This window comes from Netta rufina, assembly GCF_964035555.1.
Source record: "Netta rufina genome assembly, chromosome: 1".
NCBI lineage: Eukaryota > Metazoa > Chordata > Aves > Anseriformes > Anatidae > Netta > Netta rufina.
The window spans coordinates 123,394,916-123,418,333 of record NC_140123.1 but is presented as its reverse complement, the minus strand read 5'-3'; the positions used below and the strand labels follow the sequence as shown (position 1 = coordinate 123,418,333).

At 42.1% G+C, this 23,418-nt stretch overlaps 1 protein-coding gene across 4 annotated transcripts; it reads left to right on the top strand.

The window, feature by feature from the left end:
• The first annotated feature begins 26 nt into the window (after positions 1-26).
• GDAP2 (ganglioside induced differentiation associated protein 2) lies at positions 27-20,288 on the top strand. Of its 4 annotated transcripts, XR_014619339.1 has the most exons (15): positions 27-106; positions 1,684-1,933; positions 3,060-3,199; positions 7,182-7,335; positions 8,891-8,979; positions 10,510-10,586; positions 12,675-12,834; positions 14,164-14,314; positions 15,182-15,258; positions 15,740-15,816; positions 16,369-16,508; positions 17,099-17,153; positions 18,362-18,505; positions 19,371-19,659; positions 19,897-20,288. XR_014619339.1 is itself a non-coding variant. In XM_084306201.1 (14 exons), exons 2-14 carry the CDS (start codon positions 1,758-1,760, stop codon positions 19,416-19,418), a joined length of 1,488 nt encoding a protein of 495 aa, XP_084162327.1. In that variant the 5' UTR covers positions 27-106; positions 1,684-1,757; the 3' UTR covers positions 19,419-20,287. The 4 variants fall into 4 exon arrangements, 3 of the variants coding, with proteins under 3 accessions (XP_084162327.1, XP_084162328.1, XP_084162329.1); XM_084306201.1 differs by having other exon boundaries at positions 19,371-20,287; XM_084306202.1 differs by having other exon boundaries at positions 35-106; positions 1,604-1,933; positions 19,371-20,288.
• Positions 20,289-23,418: the final 3,130 nt, after the last annotated feature.

The window sequence follows — 23,418 nt, the reverse complement described above, 5'->3', positions numbered from 1 at the left end:
GGCGGAGCTGAAGGAAACGGAAAGGGTGGTGAAAGGGGTGGTGGTGATGCCCGCCCCGTTCCGGGGTGATGCCGCCGCAGCGGCGCCCAGCGGGACCCTCGGGCCTGTGAGTGGGGGCGTGGGGAGAGGGGTTTTGGATGTGTGTAGGGGTGGTGGATGGCTTCTTGCGGCCAGAAGTGTGCTGAAACGTGTCCAGGGAGGGAGGGAGAGAGAGCCGCCCCTGTGGGGTGCTGTGCCCGCGTCCTGGGGGTGCGGGGCTGCAGCCCCTGTGGGTGGGGGGGGACACGGGGCTGTGTAAAATGTCCGCCCCCATGCTGGGCTCCTCGGCTGGCTCTGCAGTATGTCAGCCCTCTGAGCCGTGCCGGAACGCCGCCTCCGTCCCCAGGCTACAAAATTTGGGTGGAAATATTCCAGGAGGAGCTGTGGTGCGCCTCCTTCCCTGCTGCCTCTTCTTCTCGCCGCCCTGCCGAGGCCCCTACCTTTGTCTACACCTCACGGGGTGGGCTCTGATCTAGTGCAGAATCACGAGCCGGGCTAACGAATCCTACCGGTTTTTGTTCATCTCCTTTTTCCCAGTCATCAGGCCAAAAATCTTATTTATATGCTCTTATGGCCAGTGTTGTCGTAGCGTCTGCCTTGATTGACCATCAGCTGGGGTTTTTGGCGGGGTTGGTTTGTTTCCTAGCTAGCAAATATACCTCAGGTTTTGAAATTACCATTTGTGTAATATTGTTTTGTCAAAACCGTTATTGACAAAGCTGTAAAAAAGGTTAAAATAAGCGTGCATGTAGCAAAACGAAGTTATGTGTGTGGGCCTATTGGTGCCAGTTTAATTCCCCAGTATGGTTCAGCAGCAGGGATGGAAATGTAGTAGCCTACGTGCTGGTCTGTACTGGCAAGTGAAATGCACGCTTTGGGAAGCTCAAATTTTGATCAAACACCAGTGCTATTTTGGCCTTTTGATAAAACAGGTTGGATGTCAGAGTTCAGTCCGCTTCTTCAGGGTTTGAAGTTCGTTGGCAAGCATTCAGGTTTACCTCTGCTTGTTTTTTCCCCCTAAATCCATTTGGGAGAAAAGGTTTTGGAAGTGCACGACTGTAAAAACGGAGCCTTATTTGCACTGCTACAGAACTCATTGGACTTGCAGTTCAGTGCATGGTGCTGCGATACAGGTGTACAACGAAGTTGTACCACTGGGATAGGGGCTTTTTTGGGGGGGAGAACAGACGCTTGTTTTCTTTTGCATTGTTTGTTTTTAAGCATGACCCAGGGCTAGGCCAAAATATCTGAAGGAATAGATCGTAGGCACCCTACTGCAAACTTGCTTTTCCTTTATGGAAAGAAATACTGCTTTTCAGAAAGGCTAAGGTCCTTTCTGTGCTTGGGAGCTTGCTTTCAGCACTTTCAAAATAAAAGCCCACAAGTCAGTTGGACCAAGTTAATAGAGAAGGTGTTTTTTTCTTGCACTATAGGAGAAAACTTGTCCTACTACCACTATTCTATGAGCATTTTCATTGTCCTTTGTCATAGAGATGACAAAACTGGAGAAAGAGGTTGAGTTGGAAATAAATCTGTTTTTCTGTTGCCTGTGATTGCATTGTAGCCTTGTGAAAGGTCTGACGGCTCCATGGGAATTACGTTCTGTAAACAGCTGTGACCTGGTTTGATTTTCTTCTTTTAAAGCACCCAGAAGACTCCATTGAGAACTGGAGTGTGACAAGTTAACAAGGAAAAAAAGAAGCCGTTCTTTCCATTCCATGGATCCCTTGGGTGCACCTTCCAAATTTGTGGATATCGATACTCTGCCAGGCTGGACTGATGTCTATGAGGCTAAGCAGCTGGATTCTCACCCAAACCCGGTTGAAAAAGCTCAAGTCGATGTTAGATCACCCTTTCCATACAGGAAGGACATCAATGAAAAAATAATATTATGGTAAGTTCGACGTGGTTCCAATGCCTTTGTCATCACCTCTCCATTTCCTGCAGGATCTGACTGCCTCAAACAACCACTCCATGTTTTTCTACCAAAATCTATTGATAAGTACAGTGTGCTGAGGTGAACTTACTCCATCGGTTTTTTCTTGCCTGTATCTCAGATACTCAAACCTACTCTCTAGGTGAGTAACTCTGTTAATCAGTATGAAGAGAGGAGGATTTAGAATGATGAAATGCTGTTATAGAGTCCTAGAATCAACAGATTTATTGGGAGGGCTAATTAAGGGATCAGCCTGAACATCTTTCCTGGTTCATATGTGTGGGAAATAGGATTGTTCATGGTTTTGCTGAACATGATGAAAAAAAAAAAGAAAAGTAAAAGGTTAAACATCTCCTGTGAGCTGTGTTTGGGTAAAATAAATGTGAGTGATTTGAACTGTCACTTGAATCTCTCCCTGTGCTTGGGAATTGTTATTTCCCTTCCTATGCTGTTTGATTCCAAAATCCCTAATGACAGCTGCTGTGACAAAAAGCAGGTCAGAGTTCTGCTGTTCCATCTTCTCGCATGTATCTCTGCTGTGTTTATCTGCTGCGTGTCTGATCCTCGAGCAGCAGACTGAACACGATCAAATTGTGGGTTCACAATTCCAGAACAAAAGTAATGAAAACTTGACTGGCCACAGTGTTGCTTGAGGTTTTTGGTGGTCTGAGGAATAGCAGCAGCAGCAGTAAGGTGCCCTGGATGGTATGCCTGCAGTATCATCTTATCACTAAGATATGAGAGAATACATATTTTTTTAATGTGTTGTACTGTGCTGCTTCACATGTTCTGCTAACTAAACCACGCTACATAAAATGAAAACACTGCATTATCTACGTGCACCCCTAAATGACTTGAGGCTGAGAGTTTTCAAGGAAATGAGGGGCTGCAAGCAATCTGTCTCTGTCAGTTGGAGACAGAGGATGATTCTGCATGGTGAGCACGTCAGGGTACACTACACTATGTGGGAACTGGGATATTGTTAATGCTTTAATTCGTCATTTCCTCGCTTGTCAGCATTTATTTGAGAATATCCTGCTTAATCTGATGTTTAACCTGCAATAAACTTTCCTTGTTTCCTCAGGAAAGGAGACGTAGCATTACTGAACTGCACAGCCATAGTAAATACCAGTAATGAGTCTCTCACTGATAAGAATCCAGTATCTGAAAGTGTTTTCATGCATGCTGGGCCTGACCTGAGGGATGAACTCCAGAAGCTCAAGGGTAAGTAGCTGGAGACATTTTTCATATTGAAATCTGCTGTCCTTGCATAGTACAAAGCATGAGCCAAAATCAAGATGTAGCTTTTTCTTTTTTTCTCTCCCATGTCTGGTGTTAAGGTGAAATAAAGAGGGGAGGCTAGATTGACGTACATTTCCTCCGCTTTTGGTGAGGTTTGCATTAGCTGGATTCTTTGTTAGCCTGTTATATTGCTGATAATGAGACTTCTAAACATTCAGCTTTATTCTTAATGCCTGTTAGATGAAAATAAGTGTCTTTTTTATTTTGTGTGAGGAAGCACGAGTTTATAGTTATCCAAGGTCATACAAAAGTCTGATACAGCTTGCAGTTAAAATTAAGATTTCCCACATGGTACTGAGCTGAATTTTGAAACCTGATCACCGTGAAGCTGAATTTTGAGAACTGATTCCTGAGTAGTGCTGATCACCCTCTTTGGTAACAGCTCTATCTCCTGTATCATGCTGTAACAAAATTGGTAGAAGGAGCATTATATTTCCAATGCAGGCTTTCAGTAGCTTAAACTGCAGTAGAATAGGCATGCTTAGTTTTATGAAATCCTATTCAACTCATTCAGCTTGCCTTTTGTGAGTAAGCTGGAAGTAAGACAGGAGGAAGGCTAACCAGTAGAGGGAAAAGTCCATGTGCATCCTTAGAATAGAAACTGTTAAAATACAGCAGATGTTACGGAATAGTTAGGACCCTGGTACTACGTATACTCACTTCTCTAAAAATAAACCGAGGAGTTCTTTCAGTGCATTGTGGGGTGGGAAGAGGGACATTTTGAATCCTTAACGTTCAAGATCTGTCAGCTCTGTAGGAGGTTCTCTGTAAAAGTTGGGCTGAGCTTCTTAAATTCTCTTTTGCCATCCTGAGCTATGTGCAGTTTACATCCTCCACCCCTGTGGTGACACTGATGTCTTTGATGTAATCTGCAGATGCGTGACTCCTTGTGATAGTTTCCCTTTAGTCTTGTGACAAGACCCTGTCAGAAATCAATACTTCTCTGATGCTCTAGTGGCATGTTGTGTGGGGGAAGAAACTGGGTTACAGCTTCAGCTTTTGTGCACTATTAATGAGTTTCACAGTAGCAGAAACAAAGCCTAGTTAAGAAACTGGTTTATCGTACTTCTGTCACCTCAGCCTCCTTTTTGTGCTCTTTCCAATTTAATTTTTAATTTTTCTTCATGTGGGAGAAAGTTCTTGGTGAGAATTAAAAATGTATGATCTTGGGTCTAAACCTGTAGATCGTGTGGAGTGCTGATATTTCAGTCAAGTTACTTCTACTGCTCCATATATTTCCATGTTTCATAGACTGAAAGAAAAAACATGATCCTAAAGCATGTGACATGCTGATCTTTAGAAGAATTGTGCTTTCTTTAAGGCTCAGCTAACGTCTGTGCTCCTGGGAACAGTGTAGTTTTGATTAACACAGAAATACTACAGGGAGTAAAGGGAGGGATTTTTTATCACCAGATTAAAATAATAAGATCTCAACTTCAGTTCCATTTCTGCCACAGACCTTGACCTTGTACAAGTCACTGTACTAGACCACCTGACTCTGTGTCTTAAAATGGGAATAATTCTTACTGCTTAATTTAGTTTAGCAAATTTTGTAGAGATCTTTACACAGAAGGCATTGGGAAGTACAAAGTGTGATGCACGTGTGGTTAGAAATTACTGATTCTGCATCTGGTTGTCTGAATGTATTAGTTTCCCTACAGAGCTCACAGTTATACCTCAGTCAAACTCTCTTAATTCTTTTCCACAAGAGAAAATACTTTGGACAATTTTTGTTACAAGCCTTTGCTTGCTCATCTGAGTTTGTGTGACTTTAGTCTTCCTCCTTGATCCATTCAAATCACAGAATCACAGAATGGTTTGACTTGTAAGAAACGTTAAAGTTCATCCAGTTCCAACCCCCCTGCCATGAGCAGGGAAACTTTCCTCTAATCCAGGTTGCTCCAAGCCCCATCCATCCCAGCCTTGAACACCTCCAGGGATGGGGCATCCACAGCTTCTCTGGGCAACTGGTTCCAGGGCCTCATCAAACTCACAGTAAAGAATTTCTTCCTTATATCTAATCTAAATCTACCCTCTTCTAGTTTAAAGCCATTCCCCATTGTCCTATCACTACACCCCCTGACAAAGAGTCCCTTTCCAGCATTCCTGTAGGCCCGCTTTAGGTACTGGAAGGCTGCCATAAAGTCTCCAGGGAGCCTTCTCTTCTCCGGGGTGAACAAGCCCAGCTCTCAGCCTGTCTTCATAGGAGAAAATAATAGCTTGATATCTGATATATTAAATGTTTTGGCTTTAGCTTCTCATTTTCCTATCTTCAGCTTACCTAGATATGTTCTTTGCAGTTGAGGCATTTTAGAGGATGTGCAATAGTTCAAAGTCTATGCTCAGTTTTAGTATGCCGTTGTGTTCTTTCTGCTTATTTCAGAATAAAGAAGGTCGACTTCTATAGAAAATAATGTGATTTATGGGATCAACAAGTTTACAAGGTGTTGGCTTAAAGGCAATATGTTGACGCCGTTAAAAAGGCATGCCTGAAGTCTTGAGTAAGATTCTCAACCTGGAATATTTCCTGCCATAACACATGCTTTCATGTATGCTGTGAAGCAGCCTGTCTGAGCACCACAACAAATTCAGTGGAGGAGAGAAAGTGAACATTTCTATTCAGTGTGAAGCTTCATAATCGACTTGAACCAAGCTGCAGCAGAGCTGCTGCCAGCAGGGTGGGCCCAGCCACTTGTTAAAGCAGAATTTCTTTTCATGGGCATTAGCAACCTATAAGATCAGGTTGCAAGCTGATCTGGTGAAAAGATTAGTTTTCAGCTAGATTAGAAAGCTTAAGTGGCTCTCTGCAGCTGCACAAGCAGAGGGAAGAAGATGAGAAATATTCCTCCTTGAGGGCTGGGAAAGAGAGAGACTGAAAGTACTTCTTCAGCTGTTCAGAACTGCAGTGGAGTTGATTTCTTGTGGTTTAGGTGAAGAAGGGGAGAGTTAGCAGACTTTTTTCCTCCAGGAAAGGTACCTGGAGGAAACAGACTTCAAACACAATAGCTGTTGCTGGATATTTGGATTTTTTTTTTTTTAATCCAAAATGTATTGACAAAGGGCAGGCAGTCGAGAGGCTTACAGATGTCACAGAGGGTTCTAACAGAATGCAAAAAGCTTGCAAAGAAACGCAGAAATTAAACAGGAGGAACTTGCAGGGGATAGCCAAAGAGCAGTGCTAATCAAAGCGAGTTAAAGACTATGCAGTAAATAATCCTAGAGTATGTAACTGGAGGGTGCTGGGAATGGAACAATTAAATGTGGTGTGCAAACTTCATTGCCTTCGGACTAGACATCCGGTCTGTCAAGAAAGGTATGATCTCCTTGAAAATCATCCTTACGCCTTATGGACACCAAGAAATTTGCAAAGCAATGAATGTTACTTGGCTCAGGGAGTGCAGATGAAACATGTGCTCGGTCATCCCATTTCATATACGTTTGCCAGCAATTGGTGAGTTTGATAAGGAGCTTTGCAGACCTTTTATCCAAAAAGCAGTTTCCCAAAGCCAAGCTGATAAATTCGGAAGGACTTTTTATTGGTGGTTGTATAGCATATTGGTGTATCGGTGTTCTGCATGTTGTTAACACGTTTCTCCCTTTGGCTCTGTCTGTAACATAGTAAGCACTGCAATTAAGGCAGCATTTCTAACAATTTGTGGTTTGCCTTCATACGAGTAGCTTTTAAAACTGAGAGGAATTAGCACGGCCTTCACCTCTTCAACATGACTAGGTGGTATTAAGCAGTTGCTGTGAGAGAGAAGGTGCTATCCTTAATATTTGATACCCAAAATGCTGACTTTTACGGATGAAGTCAAATTACCTGACTCAGGAGGAAGTCAAGGGCTTGAATACTTTTGACCCTATGGCATTTGTGCAAATCCTGGTGTTTGTTGTTTTTTTCCAGGGTGCAGGACAGGGGAGGCTAAACTCACCAAAGGATTTAATTTGGCTGCACGCTTCATCATTCACACAGTGGGACCCAAATACAAGAGCCGGTATCGCACAGCAGCTGAGAGTTCTCTGTACAGCTGTTACCGCAACGTCCTGCAGCTCGCAAAGTAAGCAGCCAGCGCCTTACGTAAGGCTTGCATGGCACATCCCTTCTCCTACAGGAGGCCAAATGGCCGTGAATATCATCTCACATCTATTGGATTTGGATCAGAACATAAGAGTGTTGCTGTGTTTACGGTATACCTCATCTTCTGACCTGTGTTGCAGTTTAAATAAAATAAAATGAGAGATCTGAGCGGGTTCAAGTCCTGGAACAGCGTAGCTAGAGCTGTGCAGCATTCAGACACGCTCAGAAGCATCGTTAATAATTCTGCCAGACTCCATGCTGCAAAAGTCTTTAAAAGAGCTTGGTCAAGCAGCAGTTTCAGGTGTCTCTGTGCAGCCACGTGGACATACCCAGTCAGATCAGACTGCTGCATCAGTTCATGTATTTGACCTCTCAGCCCTCATACAGTAGCCACAATTCTGAGTCAAGGTGCAAGGTTATTTCTAAATCAACAGTTACTGCAGATGGGTCTGTAGTTTTTCCTCTTTCATCCGTAGTGTCTTCTACTTCCTCTTAGCTAACGTTTTTTTTTATCTTTATGGTTTCTGTTTTTCTGTGTTCTTTCCTGAATTCTGTTCTCCCATGAGGGCTGTTGTAATAGTAGTTGGCAAAAAATAGTTGAACCAGAACAATGTCAGAAAATTTACTTCACAAGTACACAGGGTAGGGAAGATAATTCTTTCAAGTCTGATTTCTGTGGTGTAGTGCAGTAGTAACTGTTTCACAATCCAGGTTATAGTTAAGTCTTCTAGTATATACCAGTTCTTGGGTGGTTTTTTGTTTGTTTGTTTTTTCTGCCTCAGATGTAGGAAGCAAAGCCAGGTCTGGTTTGAAACCTCTAATAATGAAAAAAATGTTGATAATTCTGCTTGCTGATTTCTGAGTGGCTTTTAGTCCTCCTGCTCTCTAGAGTGATTTTTGACACCTGTGGAATGACTGTCTGAAATTACAAGCTCTGAGCTTGTTCAAACTCCTCTGACTATTGGCACCACCTTTACTTTACTTTTCTAATAATGTGGCATGCTTCTCTTCTTGCTGTTTAGCTATATATCATTCCTTGCCAGTGGTTGTCTAATCATATGTAGGATCAAGTAAGCCATTTCGGTCCGTGTCTGGACCACTGACAAAACAAATGGCAGAACAAGTGGAGGAACATAATACTTACAATAAAGAGCACCTTTTCTTCCCCTCCTTTCCTTTGTTGTCAATCCTATACAGGAAGGAAAGTATTTTGAAAGGATTACAGGGAGCTGGAGGTAAGAACTTCATTCAGGATATGAGAAATTGCAGAAATAAGGTAGTTGAGGTAGAAAGAGAAACCTGAGAACAAACACAAGAAAGAAAAACAACATGGAATCATGAATGGTTCTTTCCTTCCCTGCTTATTAATGCATCTTGCCAGGAAAGCATCCTTCTGCACAAACCTGAAAGAGGATTACTGCTCCACAGAAACAGGAGAAAAGTACTGGTGTTACCTACTGTACTGGCAAAAGTTTGCTCCCACCTGATCTCAAGTTATGTTTCTGTTCATTTACTTCTCTGTTTCTGGATTTCAGGGAACAGGCAATGTGCTCTGTAGGATTTTGTGTCATTAACTCTCTGAAAAGATGCTACCCCTTGGAGGATGCAACCCACATAGCACTGCGTAAGTTTATGTTGGAAAGTGAAGTAAACTGGATGGCAATATGCAACAGATTGCTTACCTCTGGCAGACTGCTATTGATATGGGGAAACTTTTTTTTAGGGGGCTGTAATGTGTTGCAGGAGGCCATAAAGAAGCAGGCTTTGCATGGATAAATGTGAAATGGAGGATAAAAACAAAAGACCTTTCTCCGAGAGGTCATCAGGAAGCATCCATGGGTTGGATGCTGTGTTGGAACCTAGTGTTTGATACTTTTTTTAATGACGTGGAAAAGATACTGAAGAGTGAGGTGAGAGTTTGCTGATATTAGAAAAGTGTTCAGAATAACAAGGATGAGGCCTTAATTATGAATGACTGTAGATGGTTTCAAGCAACAGGGTGAATTTCAGCTGCTATTTCAGTGTTGTCAGCATAGCCAAACGTAAAGTGTATTTGCCTTGTTTGTTTTTTTCCTTTTCCTCTTTTAACTTTTCATTCCCATTGTCCTGCTCTTTGTGTCTGCTTTCCACCACCACTGATTCCCTGGACTTCCCTGTATGGTACTCCCACACAATAGGGATGTTGTTGCAGGCTTTTCCTCTTGCTGTGCAAGCTGACTGGAGAAATCTCACCCTTTGCTTAGCAGAGGTACTGGCAGTTGAAGAAACCGATTTGTCTGTTTCTCTGGTTTCTCTGCCATCCGCCTGAGTTAAGACTTCTGAAAATATCTGCTTACACAGGTTCAGAAAAATGCTTGCTGTGGAACTGCAGAACTGTGTTTGTCCTGTAAAGTAGTGTTGTGGGTCAACCCGGTTACACGTGAATTTCTGTACAGGAAGTTTTTGAAGAGATTTTTTTCTACCGACCCGTTGTTACTTCTTTCCTTTATTGCTTTGTTGTTGTCTGTGTAGGGCTATATGCTACTTGAAAAAATTTGCTAGACCAATGTATTTGTTAGGACATTTTCTCCCTTAGTAATGTTGGTAGAAAAGCACTTGAAGATCACTTTAAGATCCTGGCATCTGTCAAGATTACAGATGAGGGCCTTTAGCTGCAGTGTAAGTCCAAGAATTAGTAGAGGGAATAAATTCTCTCATGACTTACGTTTATAATTTCTATATGCTGCTTTTGCATAGCTGACCCGAGTTTTTGTGTGGCTTGCGACTTGTTCTAGGAATAATCCATTTTTGACAACTTGCAGAGACTTGGTAAAGGAGGGCTTTGGCTTGATTTTTTTTCACAGGGCACTAAGATCACATTCTATAAATTGAGGTGTGCCTAGTAAGCTAAAATCCCAGAGAGACTTTTTCATTTTTTACCCATCTGTAAAGAGAGAAGCAGGAGAGAATGGAGATGGAATTTCCAATATGCCCAAAAACCCATATCATGTTAAACCACCACTTAATCCATGCTTGTGTACTGCTTGTGGAGCTATTTGGTGCAAGGAGAGAGATGTCTTTCTCTGTTCTGCACTCAGTTGATTTCTGTGCTTGTAGCCATGTGTAAATTTCTTCTCCTATTTTGCTAACTTACATTTACTCTTCTTCCTTGCAGGCACAGTTCGAAGGTTCCTGGAGATTCACGGGGAGACTCTGGAGAAGGTTGTGTTTGCAGTCTCTGAGCTAGAAGAGGTATCTCTTTGATGTTCCTTCCATCAAAATTCATGGACATGTTTGATCTCAGCAGCAGTATTAACCCCTGCACTGTAGACTGGGACTCACATTCTCCCTAACAAATCATTCTGTCTCACTTAGACTTTCGGTTGCACAGCTTATTTCTGCCTCTTATCAGCACACTATCTTTTCCAGTGCTTTTTCCCAGCACACTTCAAGCAGTCACCATAGATTTGTTTACAGCCTTTTCATTTCTGGCTTCCGTGTTCCTGAGCCATAAACAGGAGTCAGTATTAGAGGTTAGAGCATGCAGTTGTGCTGGATGCATTCTACCAGATAGACAGGACTTTTTCACGCAAGACTTGCTCTTTATACAAGGTTTGGTCTTCTGCTTTTAAAAGATTGTTTTGATTTCCATTCACATATAAAGACCTTAAACATTGCTGAAGTAACAAGCTTGTTGTTTAATGATCTGTTTTCAGATAAGTGCTAACAGTTTCAGTCCTGTTTTTGGCTGGAGTAGAGTTATTTTTCTTCCTAGTAGCTGTTATGGTTTCTGTGTTTTGGATTTAGGGTGGGAATAATGCTGATAATGCACCTGTATTCTAGTTGTCGCAGAGCAGTGCTTGCACTGAGTCAAGGACTTTTCAGTTGCACTGTCTTTATCTCAACCCTTGATTTTTTACTTCTTTTATTATTATTTTTTTCCTGATTCTCTCCCCTGTTCCACTGAGGGGGAGTGAGCAGACATCTGTGTGGTGCTTAACTGCCTGTCAGGTAAAAGCACAACAGTCCTTTTGGCACCCAATATGGGGCACAGAGGGTTGAGATAATGACAGATCTGCCCAGAGCATGTTAAAACACCATTGTTACGAACGCTGTACCAGTTTAACAGTTGCTGATTAATGCCACTGAACACTGTGCTTAAGGTGTACACACAATCCATGTAAAGGACTGTTGTGGCTTAATCCAGCAGGCAACTAAGTGCCACACAGCCATTCACTCACTCCTCCCCTGCCACCAGTGGCATGGGAGGGATGGAGGGGAGAAAGGTAAAATCTCACGGGTTGAGATGCAGACAGCTTAACAGGACAGAAAAGAAAGAGAAAATGATGATAAAAATACGCAAAGCCAAGCGATGCACAATGCAGTTGCTCAACACTAGCTGATCGATGCCCAGCCGGACCGAGCAGCAGCCCTACTCCCCCAGCCAACTCCTCTCAGTTTTATTGTTGAGCACAATGCCCCGTGCTAAAGGATATCCCTTTGGCCGTTTGGGGTCAGCTGTCCTGGTTCTGCCCCCTCCCAGCCCCTTGTGCACCCCCAGCCTCCTCACTGGCAGGGCAGCAGGAGGAGCTGAAAAGTCCTCAACTCAGTGCAAGCTCTGCTCTGCAACAATTAAAACATCAGTGTGGTATCAACGCTGTTCTCATCCTAAATCCAAAACATGGCACCATACCAGCTACTAGGAAGAAAAATTATTTTATCCTAGCCAAAACTAGGACAACATCTCTTAGATGTTGGACTTATTAATAGCTGCTCCTGTGCAGAATACCCACACTGTTCAGATTCTGTCACATCTGGATGACTAAATGAAATTACTTAATAGGGGTTCTAAAACTACTCATCTGCTGGAGGGAACATGTGATGAAGTATTACAATGTTTAGTAAAGATTTTCACTGTTTTCCTACGTGTGAGGAAGGTTTCTCTTGGTTGTTTCTTGTTTATTCTTTTTTTCCAGTCAGATCACTCGAGGTGATCTGTGTAGTGATCCATTTTCATCTAAGCAACCTTTGCTGAAGTCTGTCATTTACATGTATTGTAACTTCATTATAATGCTGAAGTATCTTCAGTCCACCTGAGTTCATGCAATTTAAAGCAGAATCTTCTCTGGGTTACTTGCCAATGTGGCACCAAAATAAAAAAAATTAACCTTGATAAAGGCTATCTGCTTTTATTGCCAAATAGCAGCCCAATGTAAGCCATCAAGGAAAGTAGCACTTTGCCTCCAAACCTCAGAGAAGATACCTGCTACAAGGGTAGGTGTTACGTATCTGAAGAGCAAGGATGCGTGATAGACCTTCACGCATTTTTCTTATTTATAGGCCACTTACCAGAAGTTGCTGCCTCTGTATTTTCCAAGATCATTGGAAGAAGAGATACAATCCTTGCCTTACCTCCCTGCAGATATTGGTAATGCGGAAGGGGAGCCTGTAGTACCCGAGCGGCAGATCAGAATTACTGAGAAGCCAGGTGTTCCAGATGGTGAGTTCTTATCTCAATTTTGGAATAAGGATCTCTGTGTGAAAGTAAGCAAAAAAAAAACAGAAAAAAAATACACGGTGAGCAAAGAGGTATCTGGGGTGAGGTGGTGGGGGAAGGCAGGCTGTAATGAAAAGAATTGTCAAGTTGCCTCATTAGCTTTGTGTGTTCGACAGCGGTAACTTCTGCTTTCTGTCTCGAAGTGGAGAGTGGTTAGAGGATGTGGTAAAGCTGTCGTTCTGTCTTTTTATTTTTGGGGGAGAGGGGTGATGGAGTCCTTTCCCTTTGCAAATTTTCTCCTGAGCTGGTTAGGAGCTTCTTTTCTCGTTCAGAATCATACCAGCCCTTGGCTGAAAAAGTCATTATTGTTACTGGACTGTTTTAGGTGACATATTAAAATGCTGTTTCTAGCCAGGCCAGATTCTGTTGATCCAGTACATGCATCAAACTGGTGGGTGCTTAATGAAAATTAGCAAAAACTCTTTTAAAAAGTAGAGGAGCTAGATCAATCCAGAGGTCAGCGTTTGGGAAATGGCTGTCAAAAGCTCAGTGAAAGAAGACAGATTATAAAGAGGTTGCCTAAATTTCAGGGTTGAAATGGTGAGAGGTGGATGGCAAAACAATACAGCGTGTAAATGGGCATAGATAGGAGCAAATGGGTAGAGTGGAATCCTGCACTCCTGTTCCATTGTTGCTGTAGCATGTCATACTGAAGTTGGAAAATTCAGTTCCTATCATCCAAATTGCCCAGGGAGGCAGTACTAGAAGCCCTAACAATATTCCTTGATGATATAAAGTTCAGTGAAGCATTCTGTTATGGTTGCCAGCAAGTAAGCCTGTGCTCTCATACCCCATTGCACAGCCGTGTAGTAGATACCCAAACTCAGGTTATCACTCTTCTACAGCATCTGTTTCAGCAGAGTCAATGTAAAAGGAAGAAGTGATCCCTTTCTACAGCACAGCCTCTAAGCTGAATAAAACTGCAGCACGTGTCCCTCCGCATGCTAACTTTTCCTCTTAAAACAACTAGGACAACTGGAAGCCCCAAGTCACTCTCTCTAGACCTTATTGTGTAATCCCCCTGGGAGAATTAACCATTTTCTGTGTGTTACAAGGTGATAACTAGGACTTACCCAGTTATTTTCCAGACAAAACAATGCTTTAAGAGAGTGTGTATTTCTCAGTTGCATGCTATAATCATGGTACACTGTGGTTTTTGTGTGTGTAGCGTGATGAATGAGTTGGCTCACAGAGATATTTAGCAGTTCAGCAGCAGCATTGCTGTTTCGTACGCAGCTTGAACGTTTTATGCTACCTTTGTTTCTACTGCAGATGCTTCAGATGAAGAGGGGTTGGAGGCAGACTTGTCTTTCATTGGTTCCCATGCTTTTGCCCGCATGGAGGGAGACGTTGACAAACAGAGACGCCTCATCCTTCAGGGACAGTTGTCAGAGGCAGCACTGCAAAAACAGCATCAGAGGAAGTGAGAAATTCCTTGCCTGTGTGAATGTTTTGGGTTAGCTAGCCGTTTGGAGGACCAGCTCTCACGATGACTTAGTTATCCATAAGGTCTGATGTCCCCCTGAATCTCAGTGGTAGCTTCTCTAGCCTGAAGGGAATGGGCAGTAGAAGGGAAACAATTGATGAATCCTCTAGCATGCCCAGTGCATAGGGCCAGCTGGTTTATCCCTTTGCCACAAGGTGTCACTGTTTAATCATCACTTTCTGTGGTTAGGTCAGTACTGCCTGCTTGCTCCTGAGGCTATGGGCAGCTAGCAAGTAGTTTTTTAGGAAGATTTAAAAAAAAAAAAAAAAAAAGGTGGTGACGCTTCTTCCCTCTTTTTTTTTCTTTTTTTTTTTTTGCCATTAGCCTTAATGTGCATAACCACTTTGCAAGAAGCCAGTCCCATGCTAAGGAATCTTTAAGGTGTGATATTTGCCCTCTTTACTCAGATGAGGCACTCAATTCTTCACCATTTAAGAAATAAAATACGTATGTGATGCTGGTTGCTGAGTAGTAAGGTTCAACCTACGGACTTTTTTAAGAAATCTTCTGGTTTTTAAATGCTGACATGGAGTTGTTTCAGTGAAAAAATCTTTGATATGTTTTCAGCCCAAATGCAATGCCACCAATAGTTACTAGGTGGTGCATATTCAGTGCCCCAGTAAAAATCACTAGGGAAATCACTTGAATGTTTATTTTAATACTTCTTCATCAATTTGAAAGTAGCTCTGTTGATCAGAAACCCACATTAAAGAGAGATCAGTGACAAAGTGCTAGTTTTATCCTTCTTTAGGCTTCTAATGCCCAAAGGTGATTAGATCTGACCAGATGTTTTTCACTTTCTAGTTATAATCGCTGGCTATGTCAAGCAAGAGCTGAAGACCTCTCTGATATTGCTTCCCTCAAAGCCTTGTACCAGACAGGTAAGTTCAGGGCACTGATGACTCTCGCTATGGCGATGACCCCATCTTAAAGTAAAAATACAAAATAAAAATACGATATTTTCTTTGGAATTTGAGTACAATCCATCATGTCATCAAGTTAGAAACCTGGCCAGGAACTAGGCAGCACATCTGTAGTAAATCTGGTATTTTCATGTTCTCTCTTGACTGACTTTGAAAGACTGTGTGGTAAGCTCCCCAACAGCTCCTCTTCAACAGTCTGAGGATATAAACATATTCTGAATTTGTCTGTAGAATGCAACCAGTAGTAGCCTCAGAGGAAGAATGAACTTAATGTGAATGGCAGTTTAAACAAAGAAAAAGTAATGTTCTGTGGTTAGTTTAGCAACAGCAGTAGGGAGGTTCTGAGTTGTGGCTGGTTCTCCCTGGTTTAAAAAGGACCAGCTCTGAAACCTGACATGACTATTCTGAGTTCTGAGTCTTATTTTTCTTTCTCTTGTAGGTGTGGATAACTTTGGTCGCACAGTGATGGTAGTGGTTGGAAGGAATATCCCTGTAACATTGATAGACATGGAAAAGGTAAGACTTTGCAATACTAGAGTTGTGTAGGTTGAATGTGAATGTTCAGGTTGTGAAAGGTGGATTATAAGAGTACGTCAGTGTTAATTCTAAAAGTGTTATCTGTAGAAGACTTAAGAGACTAAATAAAAAATATTTTCATAGACAGATCAAAACATATTCCCCCGCATGCTTTGTATGTCTTGGGGTGGCTTTTCTGGAGGAGGAAGTGGACTGTTTTCAGAGAAAATTGTTGGTTTTCTTCTCAGAAAGTAAGATTTGCTCTGCCTCTGTAACTGGAAGATATGGAAAGTGAAATGTAGCAAGTTAAATGAGTTTTTCATGCAAACAGCAAAACTTTCTCTGTGAAGTCAGTTAGACAAAAAAAGACATCCAAGTGATTACAGTCAAGTTCAAGGCTTGGAGTGTTCATCTTGCTTTTGTAGCTGAAAAGGAATGCCACCCAGCTTCATGATTCCTGATATTTTAATGAATTAAAGAAAGCATATTAAAATATAATGCAACTGTGAAAGAGTTCCTTGCGTATATAAATTTCACTTCTTTCCATCTCAGGCTCTTCTGTATTTCATCCACGTCATGGATCATATTGCAGTGAAGGAATATGTCCTAGTGTATTTCCATACGCTCACAAATGATTACAATCAACTAGACTCTAATTTCTTGAAGAAACTCTATGATGTTGTTGATGCCAAGTGAGTGTCAATAGGAGAAGAACCCCTCTGTGCTGTGCAAGTGTTTGTCATTCCTTTTATCCAGTTTTCCATTTGTTCATTGTGCTAGGACAAAGACCTAAGTAAGTAACAAAGGCAAAAAGAAGGGATATCTGTCATCTTTCCTACTCACAGAATCATAGAATGGTTTGGGTTGGAAGGGACCTTAAGTCTCATCCAGTTCCATCCCCCCTGCCATGGGCAGGGACACCTAGCACTTCAGTTCAGGTTGCTCCAAGCTCCATCCAACCTGGCCTTTGAAAATGTCCAGGGATGGAAGCTTCTCTGGGCAACCTGTTCCAGTGCCTCACCGCCCTCATAGGAAATAGTTTCTTCCAAATATCTAATCTAAATGTGTCCTGTTTTAGTTTAAAACAATTCCCCCTTGTCCTATTACTACACTCCCTGATAGTCCTTCCCCAGCTTTCCCGTAGGCCCCCTTATGAGATCTAGCTTTGTAAAATTGCATCGCAGGCACTTAAACAAAATGATCTGTATTTTGACAGTTCTGTTGTCCAGGTAAGCTTGGTTAGAAGTCAATTTTAAGATGTTTTTTTCTTTCTTTAAATCAGGTACAAGAGGAATTTGAAGGCACTGTATTTTGTCCACCCAACATTTCGTTCGAAGGTGAGGTACATAGTAGAAAAGAAAACAAGATTTTGGGTGTTGGCAGATAAACATTTAATCTTTCTTTCTCACTGCCATGCTCATCCAGAGCTTTACTTTCCAGAACTTTCAGAGCAATACTGCATCGGACTCAGTCTCCTCCTCTGGAGGATGACTAAGTTGTCCTTGTCTCTGATTATATGGAGTTGAGATTGATGCTCTTTTCCTGACCACTGTTACTCTTCTGTATGGTCTCCCAGCTTGGAATGTCTCAAGAATTTCTTCATCCATTACCTCCTTTCAGCCAGGTTTCTATGTGCATTTCAGTAACTTCTGTGCAACAATATTAATATCTGAAGCTGGAAATAAAATGAATTCTTTCCCTCATGCTACCATGTTAATATATAGATTGTCAGCAAAAGATATTTTACTTGATTTTTATTTTCCAGGAGTTCAGCTGCTATTAGCAGAAACCCAACTGAATTTTACCTGAAGTTTGGAAAAATTCAGTGACCTGCATACCATAGGCCCTTGGTCCCCTCCCCTCTCCCCCCAGTATGAGCATTTGTGAACAGCAGCCTCTGCTTCTTGGAGTTGTTGTTTTTTTCCTTTTCCCTTCCTTCTATCAGCCTAGATAAGAAATAAGTAATATAGTGCTCAAGTTTGGAGAAGGCAGTTTTAAAAGCAAAAGTTTGCACCATCAATCTAAACAGCAGTAGTTAACAGCTTTCAGAAGTACGGATGGTGTCTTACTGGCCTTTGCAAAACAAAAATTCCTTAATCCCATTTACATTCAGATACAGCTCCAGTAAAATCTTGTAGAATAAGTTGAAATTGCTTCTGTCAGATATAGAGTCAGATAGATCATATTCTGAAAAGGCTAAACCTGAATCTGAAGTGAAAACATGTTGCTGCATAGATTTTTATTTATTAATTTATTTATTAAAGACAAAAGTAGCAGAATAGCTGTCACTATTCTACAGTAGAAAGAGAGGACCTTAAACTGGCAGCTGGGGAGGAGAAGGAGCTAGCATGGAGTCAGGTAGCCCTAGCTTTAAAGCTCTAAAGCTTGCTAGCCCTCATTGGTCTGTACTTCCTCACCTCGTTGTGTTATTGCAATGTTATCAATGCTTCAAGTGTAATACAACCCTGATTTGGAATATTTTGTTCAACTTGGAGGTTTTGAAACAGCACTATCTCAATTAGTTTTTGTTGCAATTTATTTTCAGGTCTCGGCATGGTTTTTCACAACCTTTACAGTCTCAGGGCTAAAGGACAAAATCCACTATGTGGAAAGCCTTCAGCAGTTATTCACAGCCATACCCCCAGAACAGATTGATCTTCCCCCTTTTGTCCTTGAGTATGACGCCAGGGTAAGTGATTTCATGTGGCACCTGTCTGTCTGTGTTCCCAAGTGTAGTTACTGTGTATCTCCCGTTCTGCTCTGCAAAACCTGCAAAGGGGTTGACCTCTCTATATTAAGAATGTGTAGAATAAAGAGAGGGTTCCTGGAAAGCCTAGTTTCTTCAGTGACTAATGATTTTCTTAGATTTTTTTTTTCACTATTTGTCCTAGGAAGGGTCAAGAAGTAGACTCTATTCTCAATAGTGCAGCCTCCTACGTGTGTAGGAGGCAGACTAGCTTTCTTCAGCCAAGAACTGTAACATAACATGCTAAGAGCCTGTGCAGAAGATAAAATTCATGTCATTTATGTGCTGTATACTTTACACCTACTGAAAAAAAAAGCTGTCTTCTGTTTTCCTGTCCCATGTATCAAGGGAAAAAAAAAAAAAAAGCAATGGAAAATGGAACTGTAGTAGAATGCCTTGCCATTCATTATGTGGGTTCATCCTCCTCTCAGGTCTCTGTACAAATGGTGGAATGCACATGGCTTGCACCATTCAAATCAACCTAATGAGGATGTCCTCTTAACTACAAAGTAGCAGGCACAACTGCAGGGCTGCATAGGTAACTTTGTCTTGAAGGGAATGACTGGCTATCCTAGCATTTGCGGTTTCCTTGCATCACAGTTTTGGCTGAATTTTAACCTGTATTTTGTGTTTAAAATCAGTTTAAAACTGATTAGCAGTACAATCCTGTTCTGGTTGAATTGTGGTGGTCACTGTATTCATGGAAAAAGCAGTTAGGAGCACCTGTTTACATCTGTATTATCATCCATTGTACCAAGGTGTGTTGGAGGAGGCTTTCGTTCAACTATTTATTCTGTTCTCATTGCAGGAAAATGGGCCTTACTATTCCTCTTATCCTCCATCCCCTGACTTGTGATCTGCAGTCCTGCAATGCTGCTGGTTTCCCATGGATCCACTGACCTGATGTCTGCCAAAACCTGTGCATTTGCCCATGTACAGAATTCAGAGAGAGGGTTTTCCTCCCCCAGCTCTGGTATTTTTTTACTGATGAGATATTTTCAAGCACTCAAGCAATCAGAGAACTTTATGCCACTGTGAACTGTACAACTATTTCAAATATATTTATCCAATGGAGAAGTTGAGTTCAGGATCACTAGGTACATTTTATTTTCTTCTTTTTTGAAGCAGTTACGTTTATTCCTGAACAGATGTTCTCTTTTCAGGGAAGTGTATCCAAAGCACTTGATCATATTTTTAACTATTATAATTTTCCACATCCATTTGCAATACCTGTTTTTGACTGGGTTGTACAAACGCTGTGCAGTACCAGCCTGACATGTTGCTCACCATATGGTCGCAGTGCTTCACATCTGGTTACTTTCCCTTTCTGTTAGCGCTGATTACTCTGGTCTTGCCCCAGCAAAAGTACCTGGAATTGGGAATACCACGTCTGCAGGCTGAAGAAAGCACTACAGCCAAGCAAAGATTACTGCAACACTTAATATGATAAATGCTGGGTGATACAGGAGCCTGATACAGTCCCTGCCAGTTTTCATTGGATGATGTGACATGTCAGGATGCCACTACCCTCCCAGTAAGAATAAAGTTGAAAAGCATTTAAAGTTTCTTTATCCTCTTCTGTAGTTGTTACGCTTTGAAATGGACAGACGTGTTTCTATGATAAGCAAATGTTGTCTGTCGGAAGTAGTGGGGAGGTGGAAGTGGCTCCAGCCCCAACCAAGGGTGGCAACCAAAGGTGTTTTAGGCATCTCGGTGTCCCTTTTATTTCCTGGTGTGCTGTATGGCACAATATTCTGTATGGCACCTGTTGATTTTGACAGGAAGTGTGCATGCAAGAGCTCAACAGTGATACTTACAGAAGTGGAGGTTCAGTCTTTCAGCCTGACAACAGAATACTGAGAGAAGAGGGAGAAAGCTCCCTTGTAAAACGTCATCAGGGATGATGGCATCCCTGGTAGGAAGGACATCACAAAAGTACTGAGTATGAAAATGATACTTTGTTTTTCATGTTTTCATTCTAGCTGCTCTTCTATCCTGACACATCTCTGATACTCTCTCTTTACCAAACCTCAATCTTCCTTTTTTTCTGCCACCTTTGCAATAACTACCTTTTTAAGGGTAAGTGAAAGTCATCGTGAGATCATAGAAGGCGGTTACTCATGCCCACCATGTTGACTGGAAGCAGGTCTCTCTCCTACTTAAAACCACTGTAAACTGTTAGGATAAACAGGGCAAAATCCTCCTTGATCATCTAATCGCATGTCACAATTCATGACTGAAACTCAGGGTTATGGCTTTCTTGTGTTAGTATGGTGAAAGATGGCCCATACCGAGTTTCCTTTCTCTCCTACCTTGGCCTCCTTTTGGCTTCATGTCGTGTTTGCACTCCACATATCCTCAGCATGTTGGTATGTCGGTTACAGATGAAGATGTCTTGGCTGGGGTCGAACAATCATGCATATACAACTTTAAAAGTGGTATTGCTCTTTAAGTGGCCTCCAGGGTCTTTATGTGATTCCACTATCAGATCCAAGGTGTGCTGCTAAAAGCTGGAAACTCTAGCACAATGGAAAACCACTTTGGTGTTAATGCTTAGGAGCCTTGCACCTTGTGGTCGGTTCACATCTGCTTCCTTCAGCACTTTTCTGGTGTTTTTTAAGACAAGGAAATAGCAGCAGTCTACATGGAGCGGCTACTATGTGTTCCTACCTCCTCTTTTCACCTAGCTGTTTACAGCTGCCCCTGTCTACGGACTGTTTTATAGGCAGCAATGAATTTTCCATGCTCCTCTAACGATTTGTGTAGCTTTCCGCCCCCATTAACCATCTGCTGTTTTTCACACCCATGGCATTTTCACCAGGGCTGTTGCAAAATAGCTAGTGCCCACTTAATTGGCAGATTAAAGGTGATTTGGAGCATATTGTGAAAACAGAACTCGGCTTCATCGGCTTTGAGCTGGTGCCTGTCCCTATAGCTCACAGATGGCTCAGAGTCATAAAACCTGAACCGTTTTTCTTAGGACTCAGTCTGCACGTTTTTCAGACCCGAGTCCAGTCATTTGAAGAAATTATTTGGCACAATGAAGTGCAAATCTGCCTCCAGAGTGTTTGCAAAGAAAAAAAAAAAAAAGATGATCTTGGCACTGTGCATCTTACTGTGTATATTTTTCCCTTGAAAGACCTTGCTTTAATTATTTTATTTTTTTTTACCGCAGTCTTGCAAATCTGAGTGGCAAGACAGACCTGCATTGTGCTGCAAAGATCCTGCATTTTTCCAAGGAGTCTTAAGTTGTGGCAACCTACCAATTTCTTTCTGCTGCAGACTGTTAGAAGTAACATTGCCATGGGGGGAAAAAAAGATCAAATCACGGAAGTGGTCAGTATATCCATTTGTAGCAAGGTATTTTATTTTTATATGCAAAAATTTGCATAAACCAACAGAATTGTTTTTGTTTTAGGCTGAGATAAACGCTGTCATCCCATAATTAAGGGTGGATCCAATGTATGCATCCTAGAAGGCCCAGGGAAGCAGTTTCAGTGTGTCTTAACAGTGAGTCTGTTCTAAAAACCTTACCCCGTGCGGTCACTGCAGAATTAAAACTTCTGCTGAAAGCTTTATGCCTTGCTTAAACCATTTCACACCACCTGCAGGCTCAGAAAGGGAGTCTCCACAGGGAAGTGTATTAGAATAATTATGTAAGGGTTGCTGTAACTCCCTGTGTGGTGCTAACGTTAGACTGACACAGTTCTTGTCACTAAAGCTCATACGCAGCACTTCGGCCACTCATTTATTATTAGCTACACCTCTTCTGAAAACATCATTGCTGATGCTGTGATTCGAGGTCTTCAGGGCCAGGTCCTGCCAAGATGTCTCACCATGGACAGGTCATTCTGCTTACCTGTTGTCAGTTGGCCAAGCCAGAGTTGGAGGCAATGACCGAGGCAGTGAGAGGTGAAGTATTTGGTGGCTGCTTCTCCTCTTCCTGTTGTGTTTTGTGCTTGCTTATTAACCAGATCCTGTTGGGAGTAGGAAGTGGCAAAAAGTTGTGGACAAAGTCAAGAACGTCAGCTTTGTACAGGCAATTGAGCCAGCGTGAATTTGCCACGTATGCTTGAAGCTGAGCTCTTCTCTTCCTGCGTTCTCCTTTCAAGATCTTAGAGAGAAAACAGAGCTTCTGAGTCTTTCTGGCATCTTTTCTTCCACTCCAGTAGCCTAATACCTTGTTTTTTTTCTGTCATATATGCCTCTACCTCATCTTTTTGCTGAATTAGGCCTTCTCTCTAGTCTGTCCCTGAGCACTTATGTGGCTGCAGTGCTGCGAAGGATTAGCATCCAACTGCTGAGACCAGACACTCCATGTGAAATTAATTTAGATGGCTCTGCTATTCAGCGAGCTGATATCAGCCCTTCTCCTTTGTCAAACTGAAAAACAAGAGCAAAAGGAGCGATCCCCTTTCCTTGGCCTCTCTGGGATGAATCTCCTATTACATCCGTGACCAAGCAATAGAAGTAAGAGTCCCAGTCTGAAACTTGTTTGCACCTCTAAGTATATTACAGACATTCCTGAATATGTTGATTCTGGCTGAAGAAGAACTGATCCTAGTGGCTTCTGTTAGCACGTACGGTCTTGGGAGAAGGGATGTGGTTCAACTGCACTTGGGGGATTAGGGTACGAAGCTCTCTACCTGAAACAGCTCAATGTGTGATTCCCTAGTGCCAAGGAAGACAAACACTCATCCTAGCCTGTGCTCCTACAGCAACTGGCCTGCTGCATTTTCTTCAGTTGTCCACAGAAAAGGAATCCATCCCGAGCTAAAGGGATGAATGACTGACCAACAGCCTCTGCGCTAAGCTGAGGATGTGGGTGAGCTAAAGCAGCTCTGAGCTGGAGCAGT

What these genes read in the sequence shown, in the direction of transcription:
- GDAP2 (XM_084306202.1), top strand. Translation starts at nt 1,758, where the DNA reads ATGGATCCCTTGGGTGCACCTTCCAAATTTGTGGATATCGATACTCTG. An exon ending in GAAGCCAGGTGTTCCAGATG is followed by an intron (nt 12,835 to 14,163) that starts GTGAGTTCTTAT and finishes TTTCTACTGCAG; the next exon opens with ATGCTTCAGATGAAGAGGGG. An exon ending in CAAAGCCTTGTACCAGACAG is followed by an intron (nt 15,259 to 15,739) that starts GTAAGTTCAGGG and finishes TTTCTCTTGTAG; the next exon opens with GTGTGGATAACTTTGGTCGC.